The sequence below is a fragment of the Lactuca virosa genome, chromosome 3 (assembly GCF_052849685.1).
Source record: "Lactuca virosa cultivar CGN04683 chromosome 3, Lactuca_virosa_CGN04683_v6, whole genome shotgun sequence".
NCBI lineage: Eukaryota > Viridiplantae > Streptophyta > Magnoliopsida > Asterales > Asteraceae > Lactuca > Lactuca virosa.
In genome coordinates this window covers 78563552-78586391 of record NC_136428.1, presented here as the reverse complement: position 1 = coordinate 78586391, position 22840 = coordinate 78563552, and the positions used below count along the sequence as shown (strand labels likewise).

The window sequence follows — 22840 nt, the reverse complement described above, 5'->3', positions numbered from 1 at the left end:
CGTCCCAGCCTCCCGTTAGTTTCTTATGTCATAGCCAAGTCAACTTTCCAAGATGTATATTTAAATGTTGAGCGATATATTATATTCATTTAATGAGAGGGTGACTCTACTTACCTCTATGAAATATGAAGTAGTCTAAATTTCGAAGTTGTAACATCCCAAACTTCAAAAGTATGATTTAGGGGCTTATGTTTAATTTAGGAGCCTACTCGGCGAGTAGGTTTGCCTACTCGTCGAGTCAGAGCGGGTTTTGGCCACGTGTTAAGTGACCAACTCGCCGAGTCGGCGGCTGGACTCGACGAGTTGGTGCTGGGAAGAGAAAATTATAATCTTAGGGTTTGCACCCTATTTAAAGGACCTTAAGTCCTTACCTCAGCCCCCTTATCACCCCTTGACGTCCAGAAGCAGCCCTAACTGATCCAAACCCCCATTTTGAGTGTGTGAAGGAGGGAAAGTATGTTTTGAAGCATTTGCAAGAAGAATACTTGGAGTTTAAGAAGATTTGAGCATAGAGGAGCTGGTGGATTCGATCTCTCTGCTCAGTGTGTAACGACCCAAAAATCATGACTGAAAATTTCCTTTTAAAACATAATTGTCAAACCATAAATGAAATCATAACATAAATCAGAGTATAAATTCCAAAACATATTTTCATTATCAGAGTAAAACATCACAGGCTGACTAATCAATGGTGTGTGCCATGCGATCACCCCGAGCTCTTCCCTCCGCTACCGGAAGTACCTGAAACCAAAACTGAAAACCGTAAGCACGAAGCTTAGTGAGTTCCCCAACCTACCACATCCCATACAAATCTACTGATCTGAACATAATCCGGAACACATAACCATATACTGGGCCCCCACCCGCTGCCTTGGGCCTCGCCAGCTATCGGACCCCGTCCGTCACCAGGCCCCGCCTGGCCTCGAGCCCCGCTCGGCGTACATATCTGTTTCTTTTAGGCCCCGCCTGTCTCTGGGCCCCGCCCGCTAACATATACTAACACGTAATCATATCACAATACATAACTAAACATATACTACTGAATCCTGTTCTAAGGCTTCGCCTATCTTGGGCATCGCCCCTGTCCTGCTACTGATGAGTCATGGAACCCCGTCCACACTCCTACTGATAGTGAGATACGGGCCCAGCCCACACTCACTCCTTTCCTACTTGGGCCTCGCCCCCTGCTCTGCTACTAATGAGATATGGAACACCATCCACACTCTGCTATTGGTGAGATACGGGACCTCGCCCACACTCACCTCCCTACCAGGCACATACATGTATCACACAGACAACAAGTATACTCTATCATGCAAACCCTTCCTGGGGCACCCGCCCTATATTGGACCTTGGTCCTGAATATCGTACTAGCATACTGTGCCTAGGGCTAACCCCCGGGTCTTCCTACTCATATCTACATGGGTCGGCATTGTGGCCGTAGACCCATCCACACAAAGGGAAACTCACCTGCACCGCTGAACTTGCCGACACGCTTCTGACTGCTGACTAACAACTCCCGAACCGCTGCCCCTCAAGCTCCCCGAGCTACCAATAAAAACATAACACTTAGCCCCCAAACTGACCTCCAGAAGTCAAACTAAGTCAACTCCGGCCCAAGTCAAAGTCCTGGTCAAAGTCAACCTTCCAGGTCGACCCCACTCGTCGAGCCAGCCTATTGACTCTCCGAGTTCATAAGCTCAGGAATCCTAACATCCGCGAATCGACTCGCCGAGTCACCCCACGACTCGCCGAGTCCTCAACCTCCGAGTCCTAGTCCTGGTCCTGACCAACCCACTGAGTCACCGCCTCAACTCACTGGTTCAACTTGCATCCAGAAGGGGTTAGGGTTTGCGACCCGACTCGCCGAGTCCACTTGTGACACCTTCATTCAGACGATTACAGTTCGTTCCAATGCTTCCCACTTGTAGATCTGGACTCCTAGGGCTGGCATTACACGTAAAGTTGCCAACTTTACGTGCATGCAAAGAGTTATGAAGCTTGAACATCAAATTTAAGCTAAAATGAAGGTCCAAAACAAGAAATGAGGCTATGGCTGAATAAAGCTTCTCACTCAGAGCTCCTAAGGCTCATACATACTCAGATCTAAAGTCCTCTTCATCCACAAAAGCTCAATACTCGGATTGACCTTGGAAATGGCCCAAAAGTGACAAAATATAGGTTAAGAAGAGGATCTAGATGACTATCAGTCAAGGTATGAGCTTCATACCTTCAATTGATCTGAAATGCTTCCCAAACTCTGGATCTACTGCCTCTTCTTGAATCCCCAAGGTTTTCCTTCTTCCTTCTAGCTTTAAATCACTCAAAATGGCAAGAGAAGCTTAAGGACACTCAATGGCTGCTTAGGGTTTCGAGAGTAGGTGAGGGGAGTGATGGAGGCTGGGGTGGAGGCCTAAAATGATGTTTAAATAGGGTACCAAGTCCGGAAATTAGGGTTTCCCAACCCAGACCTGACTCGCCGAGTCCACTCGCCGACTCGTCGAGTCGGCCACTTACTCTTCCACCTGGATCCCGCTTCGACTCGTCGAGTTCTTCCTTGGACTCGACGAGTTGACCCCTTTGACTTAGGGTTTTCCTTTCCTTTCTTGGCCTTTCTGATTCTGGGTGTTACACAGTGGCATCAGTCTGAAGGTAACAAGTTGTTACCTTGACCTTGTTCTTTCTAGATCTCTTCATGTTAAAGATTAGGGCTTTTATAGCATGGGTGATATTCATTTTCGGTTATGGGCTAGGATCTAAAGTTGCAACTTCAAAGCTAAGCTCATCTTGGACTCTAAAGCCATAAAGTCTCCAGCTTTAGCAAGCATGAACCCTCCATGTTGAGATAAACCCCATTGTGAGCTTGAGATTGACATTCTAAGCCTTTAGAGCCTTGCATGCACGTAAAGGTTGCAAATTTACGTGATAAACATGCCTTGGGAGCCTAGATCTACTGTTTGGAGCTTTGAAGCAGCTTAAAATCGTCTGTATGAATGAAGGACTGAAGGGACTCGGCGAGTGTCAGGAACGGCTCGGCGAGTATGATGAAGATTGTCGTAGACTCGGCGAGTTGTATGAGCGACTCGGCGAGTCCGATGAAGAATGCCTTGGGCTCGGCGAGTCAGACGAGTGACTCGGCGGGTTGGCAAGTTATGCAAGGAACATGGACTGTTGACCTTGACAGTTGACTTTGACTTTGACCAAGAGTTGACCAGTTGGCTTCTGAGGGTATTTTGGTAAATTGGGTATTTATGCTAAATTGTGAAACCACTTAAGTTCATGCAATACACCTAGTTTATAGGACCACAAACTCACAAAAATCATAGGCACTCAACATCTTCCCGTCCCATGACAAAAAGATGCATCAACGACCAACCCGTGGAAACCCTGGACCAACCCCACCCGAAGTCAACTCAGTTGCATTCCAAGCAGCTGTATCTGTTGCGGTTACTGCAGCCATGGCGCAGATCCACCAAGGAAACAATGGTGGAGGCAATGGACAAGGGGCTGGAAGTTCGAACAGCGGAACAAATCAAGGACCTACCAAGACATGCTCTTACAAGGATTTCACCAATGCCAAGCCACGAACTTTTAATGGCACGGGTGGAATGATAACCCTAAAGAGATGGATTGAGAAGGTGGAATCAGTATTTGAGATATGTGAATGCCCCGAAGAGGTGAAAGTGAAGTTCGCCGCATGCACATTTGTTGACCAGGCTCTCACCTGGTGGAATGGACATGTAGAGGCCATGACTTTCCCCGTAGCCAACGCTATGCCGTGGGCGGAGTTGAAAGAAATGTTGATGGCTGAGTACTGCCCGCGAGGCGAAATTCAGAAAATGGAGCAAGAGTTATGGAATCTTACCGTCCGAAACTCTGACATAGATGCATACATATCAAGGTTTAGCGAACTGTCACTGTTGTGCCCTGGCATGATTACTTCAGAGGGAAAGAAAATCGAACGATTCATCTGGGGATTAACCTCCCCAATTCAAGGAAATGCGATAGCTGCAAATCCTGAAACCTTCGACAGTGCCAAGAGGTTGGCCAAGAAACTGTACGACCACAACAACAGGAAGGGCGAGAAGCCAGTGGAAACTGAAGGCAAGAAGGAGAGTGACAACAAGAAGGGAAAGAACAACAAGAGAAAAGGGCGACAAGGCTCAGAGTCGTCAAAGAAGCAACAAACAGTGACAGTCAATGCTGCAACCACCCAAGTATCCTCCACACCACATGCTCCAGCCTCAGCTAATCCAAGTGCCCCTAGGCAGTATTCCGGGAATCTCCCAAAGTGCAACAAGTGCAGTCTCCATCATAATGGCGAATGCAGGGAGATGCATTGTACCAGTTGCAATCGGAAGGGTCACACGGCAAAATATTGCAGGACCTATCCTCCCCAGAACCAGCACCAAGGAAGCAACAACAGCAACAACAGCCGCAACAACAACAATAACACCAACAACAGCGGCAATAATGCAGGATCAAGCCCCACCTGCTATGGATGTGGAAAGACTGGGCATATCCGTCGAAACTGCCCCAACATCAACAACCCTGGGAATGGAGGAGCAGGAAGAGTGTTAGCCATGGGACAGGGAGAAACGGTTCAGGATCCCGCTGTTGTTACCGGTACGTTTCTCCTAAACCGCACTTATGCATGCATCCTATTTGATACTGGGGCAGAACGAAGTTTTGTGAGTAATAAATCCAAACACTTGTTAAAACAACAACCCTAGAAGCTTAATGAAACCTTTACGGTGGAAATGGCTAATGGGAAAACAGAATCCATTGGGGAAGTCTACATCGGATGTACCCTAACCTTAAATCTGTTGGATTAGTGTCTAAGTCCATAACTATCCATTGGGGAAGTCTACATCGGATGTAACCTAACCTTAAATCTGTTGGATTAGTGTCTAAGTCCATAACTATAATTGGTATGTACTTGACCCGACTCGGCATGGTCCATTTGGGTTGCATGGCATCGGAACATTTGGATAGACCGTTTATGAGGAAAAGACATTTTGTGACATATTAATATATTATAAGTTCTAATATATTAATATGAAATCATGTTATTTAATTAGTATTGATCAAGAATTAATTTGAACTTAATTTAGTGATCAAAAAGAGACTAATTAAATATATGGGGATTGATTGTGTAAATCATTCATTCTTATATATGTGGGCTTATGATCCAAGATTCCTTTATGTTGGGTTTAACCCATGTGGTGATCCATGGATACTCCATGGAGGTTAAAACCCATGGAGCATAAGGAATGGGTAAAGTCATGAGTTACATGGTGTAACCCTAATAGCCACACTATATAAGAACCCCTTTAGTTCAAGAAATTGGCACTAGTGATACATATTTTGAGGGCTAGCCGATTTGAACATGTATGTCTTCTTCTCATGGTTATTCCAAGAGTTCATGATGTTGTGTGAACCATTTGAGGTGTCACACTTGGGGCACTAGGCTCTCAAGCTTCATGGAGTCAAGCAACAACAACAAGGTATGTATTCTATCTATTTTAGTATCCTAGTATCAATGTTTTGGTATGCTAGTTAGGATAATACCTTGGATAATCATATTTGCATGTATAATAGAGAAAACATAGATCCAAGGTATTTAGGGTTGCATGTACACTTAGGAGTGTTAGAATGCTCAAAACCCATCAAAATCATCACGTCTTTCAAATAAACTTAATACCTGTTTCCATTAGGAGTTTTGATGTGATTATCGACATGGACTGGTTAAGCCCCCACCATGCTGAAATTATGTGTCATGAGAAGGCCGTTCGCCTTCACCTCCCAAATCACAAAACCCTAATTATATACGGAGACAAACCCAGCACGAACCTTTGTCTTATCTCGTGCATTAAGGCACAGAAGTATCTACGAAAGAAGGACTTGACGTTTCTAGCTCATATAGTGGATAAGTCCAAAGAAGAGATCAATATTCGAAACATCCCTGTGGCTTGCGATTTCCCGGATGTCTTTCCGGAAGATCTTCAGGGGATACCCCCAGAAAGACAAGTCGAGTTCCAAATTGACCTCGTGCTAGGAGCTACACCCATCGCCAAATCGCCCTACAGATTGGCTCCTGCGGAAATGCAAGAGTTGTCCAGTCAACTCAGCGAACTTTTGGAGAAAGGATTCATCCGACCCAGTTTCTCACCTTGGGGAGCTCCGGTTCTCTTTGTTAAGAAGAAAGACGGTACCTTTAGGATGTGTATTGACTACAGGGAATTTAATAAGCTCACTATCAAAAATCGCTATCCACTTCCGAGAATCGACGATCTATTTGACCAACTCCAAGGAGCAAGTTACTTCTCTAAGATAGATCTGCGATCCGGATACCATCAACTCAAAGTCCGGGAGGAGGATATGTTGGATTAATGTCTAAGTTCATAACTATATTTGGTATGTACTTGACCCGACCCGGCATGGTCCATTTGGGTTGCACTTCACCGACACAATTTATATGGATAGTCTTTTGAGAATAGTATATTTATGATTTATATTAATATATTATAAGTTCTAATATATTAATATATAATCATATTATTTAATTAGTATTGATCAAGAATTAATTTATAATTAATTAAGTGATCAAAAGGAACTAATTAAATATGGACTCTTATATATATATATATATATATATATATATATATATGTGTGTGTGTGTGTGTGTGTAGTGGGCCAAGTTCATTTAGGTTGGGCTAAGTCTTCATGGATAGTCCATGGAGCTTTAACCCATGGATCCTAGGAAATGAAAGGTCATGGGTATTAGGGTTTAACCCTAATCCTCCACACTATATAAAGGGTCTTATGGTTCATGAAATTATGCTAGTGGCTAGTGTGGATACACTAAAGAGGGCAATAACCGATTTCATAGTGTGAGCCAAGTATCCATATTCTCTAAAGGCTTTCCAAGGTGTTTTGGTGATTTGTGATTCCACTTGAGGCTTCCACACTATTGGGGCTAAGCTCTTAAAGCTTGAAGACATCAAGCTACATCAAAAGGTATGTCATCTAACTAGAACTTTGTAGTATAGGTGCTTCATAATATGCTAGTTAGGATGAAACCTTGGAATATTTAATATTTGCATGTATAATAGAGAAAACATAGATCCAAGGTTTATAGGGTTGCATGTACACCATAGGAGTGTTAGAATGCTGAAAACCCAACAGGATATCCCCAAAACCGCCTTCCGAACTCGTTATGGACATTATGAATTTGTCGTAATGCCCTTCGGTCTAACGAATGCCCCTGCCGCATTCATGGACCTAATGAATCGAATCTGCCGACCATTCCTCGACAACTTTGTCATCGTTTTCATCGACGATATCCTAATCTATTCTCGAAGTGAAGAGGAACACGGCCGACATCTCCGAAAAATCCTAGAAACCCTGCGAACCGAAAAGTTATACGCAAAACTCTCTAAGTGTGAGTTCTGGCTTCGTAGTGTGAACTTTTTGGGTCATGTTGTTAGTCAGGAAGGAATACATGTGGATCCCTCTAAGGTCAAAGCCGTTGAAGGATGGGCGATCCCAACAACACCCACCGAAATTCGTCAAGTCTTAGGTCTCGCAGGCTACTACAGGAGGTTCATTCAGAACTTCTCCAAAACAGCCAAGCCACTTACCTTGCTTACACAAAAGGACGTACCCTTTGAATGGACGGATAAGCAAGAAGTTGCATTCCGAACTCTGAAGCAAGCACTCTGCAGTGCACCGGTACTATCACTACCAGAAGGAACAGAAGACTTTGTAGTTTACTGTGATGCGTCGAATCAGGGTTTAGGCTGTGTACTCATGCAGCGTGGAAAGGTGATAGCTTATGCGTCCCGGCAACTAAAGACACATGAGGTGAATTATATCACCCATGATCTTGAATTAGGAGTTGTGGTCTTCGCCCTGAAGATTTGGAGGCACTACCTTTATGGTACCAAGTGCACCATTTTTACCGACCACAAGAGTCTCCAACACATTTTAAATCAAAAGGAGTTAAACATGAGGCAACGAAGATGGGTTGAGCTGCTAAACGATTACGAGTGCGAAATCAAGTACCACCCAGGTAAGGCTAACGTGGTAGTTGATGCCTTGAGTCGAAAGGATTACTCGAATTTTCGTTTGAAGACTCTTTCCATAACCATCCAATCCCACCTGACCTCGCAAATCAGAGCAGCCCAGTTGGATGCCATGAAGGCAGAAAACAAAACAAGTGAAGCGCTACGTGGAATGGAAAAGAATTTCGAAGTGAAGGAGGACGGAGCATATTACTTCATGAACCGCAATTGGGTCCCTAAACTTGGGGGATTCAGAGAGATAGTCATGAATGAAGCCCACAAGACACGATACTCCATCCATCCGGGTTCGGATAAAATGTACTTGGATATCAAGCAACATTATTAGTGGCCTAACATGAAGGCAGAAATTGCCACTTACGTTAGCAAGTGCCTCACATGTGCTAAAGTAAAGGTGGAATATCAAAAGCCCTCGGGATTACTACATCAACCAGTAATTCCCGAGTGGAAATGGGAAATGATTACTATGGACTTTGTGACCAAAATACCCAAGACGACTGATGGTTTGGATACCATATGGGTAGTAGTTGATAGGTTGACAAAATCCGCTCATTTCCTGCAAATAAAAGAATCATACAAGATGTAACGTCTGACGAGGATCTATATCAAGGAAATCGTGAGACTCCACGGAGTGCCCATATCTATCATCTCAGATAGAGATAGTAGGTTTACTTCACGCTTTTGGCAATCACTTCAGAAAGCTATGGGAACACAACTTGACATGAGCACTGCCTACCACCCACAAACGGATGGGCAAAGCGAGCGAACCATTCAAACGCTAGAAGATATGCTTCCCTCATGTGTGAAAGACTTTGGAAAGTCGTGGGATACCCACTTGCCTTTAATCGAATTCTCGTATAATAACAGTTATCACTCAAGCATCAAAGTCGCTCCTTTCGAGGCAGTGTATGGGCGTAAATGTAGATCACCGTTGTGTTGGGCTGAGGTAGGAGACACTCAGTTAGCGAAAGGACAAACATCAGACAATGCATTAACGGGACCAGAAATCATACGCGAAACGACCGAGAAGATAATTCAGATCAGGGCCCGACTGTAATCATCACGAGACAGACAAAAGAGCTACGCCGATAAACGGCGAAAGCCCTTGGAATTTAGAGTCGGGGATAGGGTGTTATTCAAGGTCTCCCCCTGGAAAGGGGTGATTCGTTTTGGGAAGCGGGGAAAACTAAACCCTCGATACATTGGACCCTTCGAGATTCTTGCCCGAATAGGTCCAGTGGCTTATAGACTGCAGCTACCCGCTGAGCTCAGCAGTGTACACCCCGTGTTCCATGTTTCCAATTTAAAGAAGTGCTTATCCGACGAAACTCTCGTCATTCCATTAGAAGAAATTGAAATCAACGAGAATCTCCTGTTCATCGAAGAACCAGTCGAAATCATGGATAGGGAAGTGAAGCGTACTAAGCAAAGTCGCATTCCGATTGTGAAAGTTCGATGGAACGCGAGACGCGAACCAGAATTCACATGGGAACGCGAAGACCAAATGAAGCAGAAGTACCCTCATCTATTCTCACATTCTCAAATCTAGCTTTAAAAAGAATTTCGGGACGAAATTCCCACTAACGGGGGGATGATGTCACAACTAGGATTTCTGATACGTTGTAAACACTTAACAAAGAATGACGTTGTAGCTAAAACTTGAAAACTTGCATGGTGCTTATTCAATAACCACAAATTCCATAAAATACCCTATACCAACTTTCAAATAGTCAACAAAAGTTGGAAGCCCCAAAAATCCCGGTTTAAGTCCATTTTGGACTAGGATTTTCTTATTAGGCCTAATGGACCAATAAGCTTCCAATTTGACATTTTGGGCTTAGAAACTCTTAAATGGGCCCTAATTGGACCCATTTGCATGAAACTTAATATTATGGGCCTTATAAGCCTAAAATGAACTAGGTTATCTTTAATGGGCCTTATTGGGCCATAACAAATCTAATTAGCCCTAATGGGCCATAAAACTCATTCTTTGATTTATTTTGGGCCGTGAACCATCTCTAAAGACCAATTGGGCCGAAAATCATCAAATGGGCCATAATATGGATTTAAGCACAAAAAGGCCCCAAATTCTTTCTTTCCTCTACCTCTCTCGGCCCAACTACAAAACATAGGGAGAAAGAGTTGACTTTTATATGCCACCTCACAATTATACTTGGGATATCCATGCAACTATCTCATACTTCCAAGCATCTATCACTTCAATCTCTCTCTTCTCCCCTCTCTTTTTCTTCTTCGGCCGAGAACCCATCACACACACTCACACTCTTCCAAATTCTCCCAAACACTCACAAGAACACTCTTACATCTTCTCTCAAATTTTCGAGAATTTGGACATCTTCAAGAAGAGTTTCATCATCAAAAATCATCAATTCTTGGTAAGTCCTACCACACCTAAGTTGTATAACTTCATCTTCATGTTGGATCACTCATTCTAAGTAAGTTTTTGGTGATCATACTCCTAGAAACCTACTAAGTTCGAGATCCATCCAAGAAAGCTTGCTAGGGCCGAAAATAGCATCAAACTCTTTCACTTCTTCTTCAAAACCGAGATCCACAAGAAAAGGTGAGTTCATACCCCTCTCTTTTCGGTTTTCACAAGTTTTATGGGGGAGAATACAAGTAAAATGTGTAGATCTATGTGTATGTGTATGTTATGTATGATTTCATGTATGTATGTGTGATTTTATGTGTTTATGTGGTAAAAATGTAACAAAAAGGGAAGAAATCTCGAGATCTATGGCACAAGAAGGAAAAAAAACATGATCTAAGATATATTACACTAAACAAGTCAAGAAAATTACCCTCTTAGATTATAATAAACATATTGCAACATAAAACCCATTTTTGGGCTTAATTTGTCAAATAAACAAAAGTTGGGTTAAAATTGCCATTCACGATTTTCTTAAGGATCAAAAGAGTCAAAACAGTTAAAATAAATGTTTTTTATGAATATTATGCTCTTCAAAGGACTAGAAATGTAATTTGTAGCTTAATGGGCCAATTTTTGGGCTTTTCGGCCCATTGAGCCCAAAATTGCAAAAAATATAATTTTCAAGGGATTGAAATGATAAACTTCTCAAAACAGGGGGTAAAAGGGTAAACAAAACCAATTCAGGGGTTAAAATGATTTCTTTTCCAAACAAGGATAAAAAATGTAAACTTTTTGGATTTTGGGCCAAAATTGTAAAAGTTGCAAAAAGTTTGGGTTTTAACTGAAAAATTCCTTACTGGAAGGGCTGAAACTGCCAAAGAGAAATTTTGAACTAAAAACATCACTTAAACAAGTCTATGGGTCGAAAATGCCAAGAAAATGGTTTAAGGGCCTAAAATGTTCCTTTTTCAAAACAAGGGACTAAAATTGTTATTTTTACTAAAGAATGGCTGAAAAGGTCAAACCAACATTTTGAACCAATTATTTCGTTTTTAAGATATTTGAGTAAAAATACCAAACTACAACTCTTGAAAATAGAAAGATGAATATACGTATAATTCCAAATATCGTTATAAACAACCGACCGGCCTCGTGCTGATACGAAGATAACAATCGTTAAATCAAACTTTCCAACGATTATACTATACCTAAAACAAGTAAATGTCCAAATAGTTGGGCTTGAAAGATCCTAATCATGCTTATTGGGCCTTCGTGGCCCATTGCCATGACTTTTGGGCCTAACACTAATAATAAATGTTTATTGGGCCTCCGGTGACCCAATTACATGTTTAAAGGACCCTCAATGGCACCTATATGCTATTGGGCCTTGGTGGCCCATTAGCATTGCTAGTAAGGTCCAAATTTAATCAAATATGAAATGGGCCAATGTGTCCTTCGTATAACCAACAGCCTTAAATAACACACGTAATTAGCAGGACCTTGTATTCCTCTTCTCCGCGTTTGTTAGGCTTATTTGAAATCAAAGTAAACAAGTACAGGTCGTTAATCAGTAGTAAACAATTTTGTTTGGATTAAGTGAGCAATAGCGGGCGACACCTCTAAGGGTCGTTCGTAGTCTGTAGTTATAATCAAAGTCTCCTGGAAGGAGAGCGAGAGTTTGTGTATAGATCTATACGGGGGTGACTCCCCACACCTCAGCTGTTCGCTACAGTTAGACTCGGCCAGTCTAGGGTGACAAAATCTTAAGATCAATTCCGGCGTACTTTAGGATGCCAAGACAGACGAACTAGTTATTATTATGCATGGTTATAACGACTCACATAATTAAATAAATCCAATACCATCCAAGTAATCAAGGAAGAGTAATCAAAATCATTCGTCGTGGCGATATAACAATTTGAAATAATTATATTATGTTATCGGAAAACATCGGGTTTTTAGAGGAAATCAACATCACTCGCTTGTATTTTTTTTTTATAACTATAATGCAAAACTTCCCATTTATACACGTTTTGAAATCATTCATGCACCAACTTATGGATCTTCACACTTTGGTAAAAAATCGTCTTTTCAGAAAATATCGGATTTTCTGGGTTTTAAAAACTACACAAATCATTTTTATCACAACCCTACTTATGAACTCACCAACATTTCATATGTTGACGTTTTTTCAAAATAACTTGTATTCTCAGGTAACGGGTAAGCTGCAGGGTAATATCAAGTATGTTAGGATGTTATGTTTTGAAAACTCTCAAACAATTGATGCTATGGATATGTAATATTTAAACAATGTACTGGATGTGAACAATGTCAATCGTTATGTATTAATGCATGGTGAAGTTTATGTTGTGTTTCATGTATGATCATTGTGATGATATTCAATTTAAGTCACGCGAGCCCTCGGACGTTTCCGCCGTCTGGTTCGGGGGTGTGACAGATCTGATAGGCCGGTATTCTGGTAGACAGGATGGTTATATGTTGGTATCGTATGATAGATCGGTATCCTGGTAGAAAGGATGCGGTTATGCTTAGAGACTTGTAGTTGGTCTGACTGTCTGTATGTTGATAGGAGATTACCTGTTATGTGTGCACATGATTGATTGGTAGTTGAGGGTATTCCATCACGGGGATGATAGGACCCTAGTATGTTATCTCTATAGTCTGTTACATGATTATCTGATATAGGTGCACATGTTTGATTTGTTGTGGGCATTCCAACCCGATGGTTGGGGGGCCTGGGGTATTCCATCCCGACGGATGAGTGGACTCATAGTATATGTTCTATGCGTGTAGTGTGTGGGCATTCCAACCCGATGGTTGTGGGCCGAGAGTATTCCATCCCGAGGATGATTGGACTCGTAGTAGATTGGCATTCCAACCCGATGGTTGAGGGTCTGGGGTATTCGATCCCGATGGATGATTGGACCCATAGTAGTTGTTGTATGTGTAGGTATGTGGGCATTCCAACCCGATGGTTGTGGGCCGAGAGTATTCCATCCCGAGGATGATTGGACTCGTAGTATGTTGGCATTCCAACCCGATGGTTGAGGGCCAGGGGTATTCCAACCCGATGGTTGACTGGACCTATAGTATGTTGTTCATTGCTTTATGTGTATGGTTGTGTGTATGGGTATTTTGGGGGTAACTCACTAAGCCTTTGAGCTTACATTTATCGATTATTGTTTCAGGTACAACGGCTGACCGCGGAAAGGCGAAAGCGTGACCGTACACTTCCTCGATTGATGAATGTGATTCCTGGGAACTCTGATGTTTAAACTATTTTGAAAACTAATTGTAATAAATGAATGGTTTTAAATGATTTAAAAAGTTTTAAATTTGCTCAAATTTTATGGGTGTTACAGAAGTATAATAAACAAAGTTAGTTTCTTATGTGTGTGTGTGTGTGTGTGTGTATATATATATATATATATATATATATATATATATATATAGGCTTAGGTTATTATATTCAAAGTAATTATTGTGTTATTGTATGCATAAATGTGGGCCAATCATTTTACTTATTTTAAGAAAGTGATTAATACATATTATTGAATTAAATATAATTGATAAATACCATCAAATTTAACTAGAAGGGTATTTAGTCAATTAATATAGATTTAATAAAGGAAATTTGCATATTTTAAGGGATCATAGATTCTATTAATTTTAAAAATCCGATTTTACGAATTATAATGTTTTTAATTCGGACATTCTGACAGAATATGTTTGAATATGTTCAAAAATAAAAATATTCTAGAACCATAAAATAATAAAAATATTCTTGAACATATTTCTTGATCATGACTTTAAAAATTTCTTGTAGAATAACAAATTCTCGAACCAGCAATTGAAGAATTAAAACAAAAATTACATTATTTCTTATAGAATACATGTAACAATTGCTAAGAATTATATTTATTGTTAAAGAATAAAACTAAAAACTTTCAAATCGGGAAAAAAACATCAAAATCTAACAAAGACACTAATACATTCTAAAAGAATAAATGTTGCTAAGAGGCGTCGTTCAAATTTCGTGGTCCGTTCTTCAAACATCAGCTTCTGTGGAAACAAATTCAATGAATAAATTAGTGATAAAATATCCATATTCCATTCCAACATAATTGGAATTCGTGATTCCATTATGATAGAATTTGAATTCATTTACCAATAATTATATTAATTCGAGGCATTCTAACAGAATATGTTCATGATTATCATAAAAAACATTCTTTTATGATAGAATACTATAAACGAAAAAATACCATTTAGTTGAAGCATTTTAGCGAGCGCTTGGTGTGCATCAAAACAACTTTCAATTTCCTGTAAAAATTAAACAATCAGAACAAATTTCCAATTCATCAAAAATATTACACCTTGAAAGAATTAGACAATAAATCTAAACACATCCAAAATTTCTTTGATTTCTATCAAACAATCAACCCAAACATCCATTCTATATATTGAAATCAAATCAAATTAAAAAAATCCATTTGAAGATTAAACTTCATTGGTTTACAGTAAATCAGTCAAAATAAGAAGAAGAAGAAGAAAGAAACTTGTACCAATCGACCTCCTTGTCTCTCGTTCTCACCTCACCAGAAAAAAAATAAGGAAGAATTGGCAGAGTCGCCTACTGCCGCCGCTGATTTTGCTTGTCCCTGCCTAATCGATTTTGTTGTAATGGAATACACAGTGGTGTAGGGCATCGATCGATAAGAGAGTCACCGGAGAAGGGTGTCTCCCCTCTCGTTCTCGTCTTTTCTTCTTCCTATCAAACACAACAATCGAACGCCCCTGGATTGGTGATGTCCCGATGCTTCTTCCCTCTGCACCTCCTCGCGATTTCCCAACTTTTATATATATATATATATATATATATATATATATATATATATATATATATATATATATATATATATATATATATATATATATATATATATATATATATAATAGTTGGGAAATCGCGAGGAGGTGCGGAGGGAAGAAGCATCGGGAAATCGCGATGAGGTGCGGAGGGAAGAAGCATCGGGACATCACCGATCCGGGGAGCGTTCGATTGTTGTGTTTGACTGGTTGGATAATAGTGTACTGGGCTTTGTCCTTAGGCCCCGGTTTGATGGAGAAACAAAAAGCAAACTTATAAGATTATAAGTACAAATCCACAACAACAACCTCATTTTTGCTATCTCATCTTCCTCTCATGCTACTTCTTAGTCAACCAAGATAGGTGTCCTTAGTCCTTACAACTACCTTATATATTTTTTTTATTTAAGTTTTAATGGTACCTTCATTTCACACGATACTCTAATGGCCAGTGTCTACTTAATCTATCTCACCTTAATAAGGTGGGTGACATTATCCTCAACACCCACGTCCTGATGGATTATAGATTATAGACCATGGTTATTTGGAGCTCTCCTTTGGTTGTAGGACTTGCTCACTTATACACACTTCAACCATTTTGCTATTTTGTTGCACACTAAAACTGCACCATTAATAATCACTATTAATTGTGTTGATTCTAAGCCCATTTTCAACAATCGAAGATATCTATTTGTGTATCCAACCAAGCATTCAACTCAATCCTAGTCTCTGCAATCAAAACAATGTTGTACGCAAAATCATACATCATGATAACTAAATTCCTCGTCCACAATCAAGGCTAAGCGTCGAAGTTTAAGCAATTTTAAGCTTTTAAAACATGTCCAATCCAATACTCAGCTTCATATTCCTAATGAATTAGTATGATTATCTAACATTAAAATACATGCTTTAAGCACTAATTAACATCCTAATCATCAACATTAACAAATGATTCTATTTGCTAGATTAAGATATAATTATTTTTAATTTCGAAACCTTGTTCGACTCCATTAAATGTTACATTAGTTTCCAATCCAGATATTAACTTCTGTTGATGATTGAAGGCCATTATATGTGATTCTAATTGATTATTTAAACTTGGTTTAATATATATAATTTGACGTTTAAATGGATTACAAACACAAATCATATAAAATTCAAAGCTAAAACTCCACTGAAGCTCAATGCAAGCTTTTAAGCTCATAATTTATAAAAATGAAGTTGAAAACTACATAAACTGAATTAGCAAATTAACATAGAAGTTCAAACTATTATCCAAAGCACAATCATTAATCCAATAATACATACAATATCTAGACATTATTTCACTAATCAGAATTTTAAAACCTCACATAACCTTGAGTGCTTCAAATTCTAACATTCCAAAGACAAAGTAAGTAAGCATAATTTCTTTATTGTTCTACACAATTCAATTGGTGTCTTGGGGGTTTAAAAAGAAACGATAAAAAACCAAAGTTTCTAAAAAATTGATAATAAATACAGGGTTAAAACAAACAGAAACACATTATACAAAACGTCCTTAATCTTAATTCATGCAACCCTGATTTTCCATTACATTAACTATAAATGGAAACACGTAAAATTAACAAAAAGAGGGTAAAAACAAAACCAGCACGTGTCCCAGAAGTTTCATGCAATATGTGCAATTGTAGATTAGAGAAACCATTTCACTTCATCCAATCATCTTCACCAATCAAAAACCAACCCTAAGAGAACATGCGCAGGAAATTGCTTGCATATGCCATTGGCTTCACATCAGGATGTGGCTGAATTTTCAAATAAATATATGATATTACAAAAATACCCCTGAATAAATAAAGAAGAATTTGTGTCAGGAAAAAGGGTAAAAAAGACTAACCACAGCTGAAAATGTGACAATCTTGGGCTCCATGGTGGGGGCCTCAAATCGAATAAAAGCACCCTTGTTTCCCATCTGCAAACACCAATAAAATTATTGAATTTTACAAAAAAATATATTTAAAAAAGAAATTATTATATCTAAAAAGATGAAACTAAAATTATTACCTGGTCACAATAGTTTGGAGCAGAGAAAACAGTGATGAGTTTTCCATCATGTTCAATTTCGTACCCTTCATCTTTCACCTCATGAGATCGCACAACCAAATCTGAAAAATAAACAAACAAATAAATAAACCCATTTTGCAATTATAATAATAAAAAATAAATATTACCTAGATTATTATCCTTCAAGAACCTTTTTGTTACATCTCCACCAAAAGAGAGACCTACACCACGTTTGCTTGGTCCTCTACCAGGGTTAGGTTGTGGATCACTCCATAATATCTCACACATCAACCCTAAGAAATTAAAAAAAAAAAAAAAGATAATTTAATTAACAAAAATACAACATGAAAAGGGTAGGTAGGTAGGTAATAATCCAGTACACATTACCTTCCTCTGGAGGCTCACAGAAGCGATCAATAGCTCTAATGTCAGAGAGCTTGACACCATCCGTACTAAAGAGACCCCCATGAACCACAAATATTTTGTGATTTATAACATGGGCTAATGGTAAATAACAGAAAACCTCAGCAAAAAGCTCCACAAATTTATCACTCAGTTTTGACCTAACCTCTCCCTCAAACCCATAAATCTTGTTCATGCTTTTGCTTTCATGGTTTCCTCTAGCAAGATGTATGGCTGTAAAAAAAGATATATATATATATATATATATATATATATATATATATATATGTTGAATGTTGAAACAACGAGCAAGGGCAGAATGGTAAATAGCCATGTTATTACCTGATGGAGACATACACTTGAAGGCAAACAGTGTGAGAATAACTTCTAAAGAGAAGGAGCCACGGTCAACAAAGTCACCATTGAAGAGATAAGGATTTTCGTCTGAAGGGAGGCCATTGAGTTCAAAGATGTTGATAAGGTCAAAGAATTGACCATGAACATCACCACAAACAGTGAAGTGTTTTTCATTTGGAACATTTATGTCAACAAGAGAAGGTAATGCCATTAGGATTTCCCTCGTTTGTAGAACAATCTGGAAGGCATACCTACCAACACAAACTCACAAAGTCAAACAATAGAGTGTGATCATAACAAATTTTAAAAAAAAATAAAATAATTACAAATTTCTCAACATAACATACACATACCGTTTATGTAAGCATTTCTGATTCTTGAAGTCATCCATCATTTTCTTCACAAAATCTAAAGTTACCACATCTCCCTCTATTCTTGCTCCAGTATACTGTGGCTCCACATCTACATTTCACAAATAAATAAATAAAACCTCATTATTATAAAAATAAACAAATTTAAGGCGCATAATTTAATCCAAGAATAACACAGAAGCTTTTATTTGGATGATGGGAATTGGGAAGGAAGAAAAGATAAAAGTCATAAAACACAAGTGCATACTAATCATGAGTCTTATATTCTAAGATTTGAATATTTCATGGGGTTGTTTATATGTGATTAATTTTTAAGTTTTAATTTTTTTTTATTTTTTATGATCCTTACTAAGTTCAAACCTATGTTGAGTACTTGACTCTTGGTTAAGAAAGCAGGAGTGGAGCCATCCTCCCACCAAGTCCAACCAGAGTTGTTGAGTTTGACCACCAAAAAAGTTGTGATTGTTGAAAATGCCACCACAGTGGCTGCAATGGGCCCCACCACCAGCATCACTACAGCCACTAGTGCTACTGCTACTGCTGCTGCTGCAGCAGTAACCTGAGGGGAATGATATGATGATGAGCCTGTGCCCGTGCCTAAAATGATCAAAATAACTATTAAAATGCATAAGCATTAATGTAACGTTTCACACAATGACTATTATTATTATTTATTAGACTACAAATTCTTACAACTTTTTTTACTTTTTCCTAGTGAGTAGTGACATGAATCCTAGTGGACCATTTCTTGGAGTTGAAGGTGGCTTCTCTGTTTCCAAACAAGGGTGGAATTAGGTTATGGAGAAAGGAGGCAGTTGACCCCACTTGATGTGGGCTCTCACTCTCATCCCATTTTTTATTATAAAATTGTCACATTTGACCATTAAAGTGTTACTATTTTACCCTTTTGACCTTTTTGAAGTGACAAGTTTGCCACTTAGCTTTATGTTTTGTATTTACCATTATGACTAAGTTTTTATGCATGTGTGGCATCCATATAAGCAAAATCTGATGACACTATGTCCACATGGCATCTTATGTGGCACACTTCAATGTTCCCGGTGGGTTGCGGAAGAGGCACACTGGCGGTGGAAGGTGGTGTCTTTGGTGGGAGGAGGGTGATGACAAACTGCTACATTAGTGTGTAAAGACAACTTAAGTTAGGGTTTCTTATTTTTATGTTAGTGTGTTTAAGTTATACCATTAACCATTGTTTAAAACCTAACAAGGTTTGTTATTGATGACAAACTGCTACATTAGCAACAACTAATCAACTTGATAACAAGCAATAATCACTTTTTTCCAACCATATATCACTTCACATTTGTAAGTAGCTAACAACAACTTATATTTGCAGGTATCAAAAACATGCAACATTCTACCAGAAACTGCATCCACTTAACCCCCTTATGCAGAAAATAACATAACTCTGAAAGAAGCTGAGTAAAATTAGAAAATAAATAAGAAGAAGAATGCTACCTATGGTTCGGTAGTCAATAGATTCAGCTACTGAGTGTTGTTCAGAAGTAGGTACAGAGATTGCTTCTTCAAACTTGAGCTTCATAACAGCTTTCTCACATTCCTTCAATTTCTTTGAAGCATCTGGATCATTTGGAGATATTCTCTTTACCTAGTTTCATATATACACAATTGTTAGTTTTCAAGTGACAATTGTTTCTGCATAGTATACATGGGTACAAGATATTTGCATCAACTTGAGCACAAAAACACCATTAAGATTTAACTGAAAAAAGGTAAGGGGGATCTAAAACTATCTTGCCTACAAATGAAAGCACTTCTTCTGTTATAAACTAAATAGTCAAGAGACCAAATCATTGCTGAAAGTCTAGACAATACTGCCCCCACATCCTCTGTGTTTTTGACTTCTCATAGTGCATAAATGAAGCTTTAAGGGTATTGCAAAAAATAGAAAGTGTAAAGGTGGCGCTTTATGTTGTAGGTATACATATATTTGATAAATTATGAAATGCAAGTTGGGAGGGAGAGGGACCACACATCTTTTGATAAAGAACTAACATGAGTATCAATATTGGAGATGTTGGTGGTGTATCTTTCTTGCATCAATTTTAGTTTTAAGAAATATTGGAAATTGACATATGAATGAATCTATAACATCATTTTTATCAACAAATATTTTGCTTTGTCATCATCTATGGGTTAACTCTATTAATCGGATATTAATAATATTGATGTAATGAACTTGCTGATATAGCCAATGTGATAAAGAAAAGTATAATTGGAATAAGGGATAATAATGTGGAATTAGTGGGATGACCATAGAAGCCTTGAAATCTTTGGCAGGTTCCTTTAGAAACTGAAGTAAATCTTTTAGTAATGCTTTGTAAATCTTTCATTGTTTTTTAAGGGAATTTTTTGGGTGTACTTTGGATTTGGGGTATTACAGATATCAACCATATCAAGAATTTCAAATGGTTCACTAAAAACAAGAACACAGTTGTTATGCAGTTAGTAATGCTTGTCTCTTACATGCTTGCTGATTTAAATTTGTATGTATGGACCTTTTGATCCGCTCAAATTGGAAACAGATACATGGAATCCTTTTGTCTCACTAAAACTACTCCTTCAGCATTTTATATAATGTTTTTTTGAGAAAAAGTGCTTTAAAATTATCATCCAGACACACACTGAATGAGAATTAAGAAAATGTTTTGACAAAAACTCTTTATCATTAAACCATCTATAATCAATCATGAGAATTGTATCTCTGTAACTCAACTACAGAAAACCCTAACAGGAAAGTGGATAAAAAGAGTGAAGTACAAGTACCCTAAAATCAGTGCAGATATCCTATCGTTTCCTACAACATCAGTGACAAACTGATGTCTCTATACATCATGCAGTTAAAAATCTCTCAACTTCAAGTGGAAACCAATGTATTTCATTCATAGAAATGGTAAACACACATGCTTGCAGAGAAATTCATATACATATGTTTTACATCTACTAAGTTTAATCTAACAGATAAAAACGAATCGTTCTCCATGTTAATCAAATGAGTCAAAAGTAACACAAACCTGTTGAAAATCTTTGAGAGCATCTTTAAACTTTCCCATTGCAAGATATGCAGCACCTCGCCGGTAATAACCCTAAATTTATAAAAGTGTCATCAACGATTCAAAGTATACAACTATAGCTTTGTAGTTAAAAACCAAAACAAATCAACATGCCTTAGAATACTTGGGGTCAATCTCAACAGCCTTGGATGCATCCTGGATTGCGCTACCATACTCCTCTAACTTAGTGTGAGCCAAAGCTCGATTCGCCCAATATACAGCATTTTCACCGTTTATCTCGATTGCTTGTGTATACAAATCAATTGCTTGAGAAAACTTATTGGCTGTCAAAACCCATTACACATATATGAGTACACATATAACTTCATGTAATACGGTTAAATTAACGGTTCGATTGAAGAGAAGGGAACTTATAGATTACCTTTAAAAGCTTCATTAGCTTGGATTTTGATTTCTTCAGCCAATGAAACGCTTGATTTTTCAGTAGCCATAGTGGGCATAATAGAACAGAAGATAAACTGGATTTACTATCGAGTTACAAGAAAGGGTACAGAGATTGCATGCCAACTGTTCCCTTTCGCCTTCGATACTTTCGTTTGGATGGTAGTCACCGAGAAGAGAGATTGTCGTTGCACAGCTTTACCCTAAATGGTTCCGGCGCCTCTTTCATATCATTCATTCATAGACATATTTTACTTCATACCCTTCTAATATTAATCATTACATATACGCACCCTAGTTTTAAAAAGAGCTGCTAAAATGACCATATTTTCAACTAACATTACAAAATAATCATGTGGTTTGTGAATTAGGAACTAGTCTTTTAGATCACACTCACCCACTCACACGGGGTACAAAAAGCAATTGGGGGTACGTATAGGATTAACCTTTTAGATATTGTAAAAAAATGACATCACAACAAATATTCATTCATTTATTGAAATCTTTATTAAAATGTTAACATGAACCCCGTGGTAATATATACAATTCTAGAATATATTACTGTTTTGTGAATTGTCGCTTTATTCTCGATATGATCTTTATTTCTCATGCTTTTAACTACAAAGTTTGGTTGGTTTCTTACTTTTGCAATTTGTTTTTCTTGCATAATGTTAGGGATGAGCAGTCTGTATCAAATTGCAATCCTGTACCAGAATCGGTACCGAAACGTACATAATTTTAAAATATGGGACGGTACTCGGTACTCTAAAATCACGAATCTGGGATTCAGTACCATCGATG

At 38.6% G+C, this 22840-nt stretch overlaps 1 protein-coding gene across 2 annotated transcripts; it reads right to left on the bottom strand.

Moving 5' to 3' along the window:
• Window positions 1-16822: 16822 nt before the first annotated feature.
• Window positions 16823-22256, bottom strand: LOC145166058 (serine/threonine-protein phosphatase 5-like). 2 transcript variants are annotated; one of them, XM_079084983.1, is made up of 12 exons: window positions 22020-22256; window positions 21752-21921; window positions 21599-21670; window positions 20022-20172; window positions 18903-19139; window positions 18525-18633; window positions 18157-18422; window positions 17800-18048; window positions 17580-17705; window positions 17413-17513; window positions 17246-17320; window positions 16823-17153 (listed from the first exon to the last, which is right to left on the bottom strand). In XM_079084983.1, exons 1-12 carry the CDS (start codon window positions 22096-22098, stop codon window positions 17094-17096), a joined length of 1695 nt encoding a protein of 564 aa, XP_078941109.1. In that variant the 5' UTR covers window positions 22099-22256; the 3' UTR covers window positions 16823-17093. The 2 variants fall into 2 exon arrangements, with proteins under 2 accessions (XP_078941109.1, XP_078941110.1); XM_079084984.1 differs by lacking the exon at window positions 18903-19139 and having other exon boundaries at window positions 22020-22255.
• Between the last annotated feature and the right edge of the window lie 584 nt (window positions 22257-22840).

Coding starts and splice junctions, on each gene's coding strand:
- LOC145166058 (XM_079084983.1), bottom strand. CDS start 22,098: ATGCCCACTATGGCTACTGAAAAATCAAGCGTTTCATTGGCTGAAGAA. Junction 18,423..18,524: donor CAGAAATGCTTACATAAACG/GTATGTGTATGT, acceptor TTGTGTTGGTAG/GTATGCCTTCCAGATTGTTC. Junction 17,321..17,412: donor CTCCAAACTATTGTGACCAG/GTAATAATTTTA, acceptor TGGTGTTTGCAG/ATGGGAAACAAGGGTGCTTT.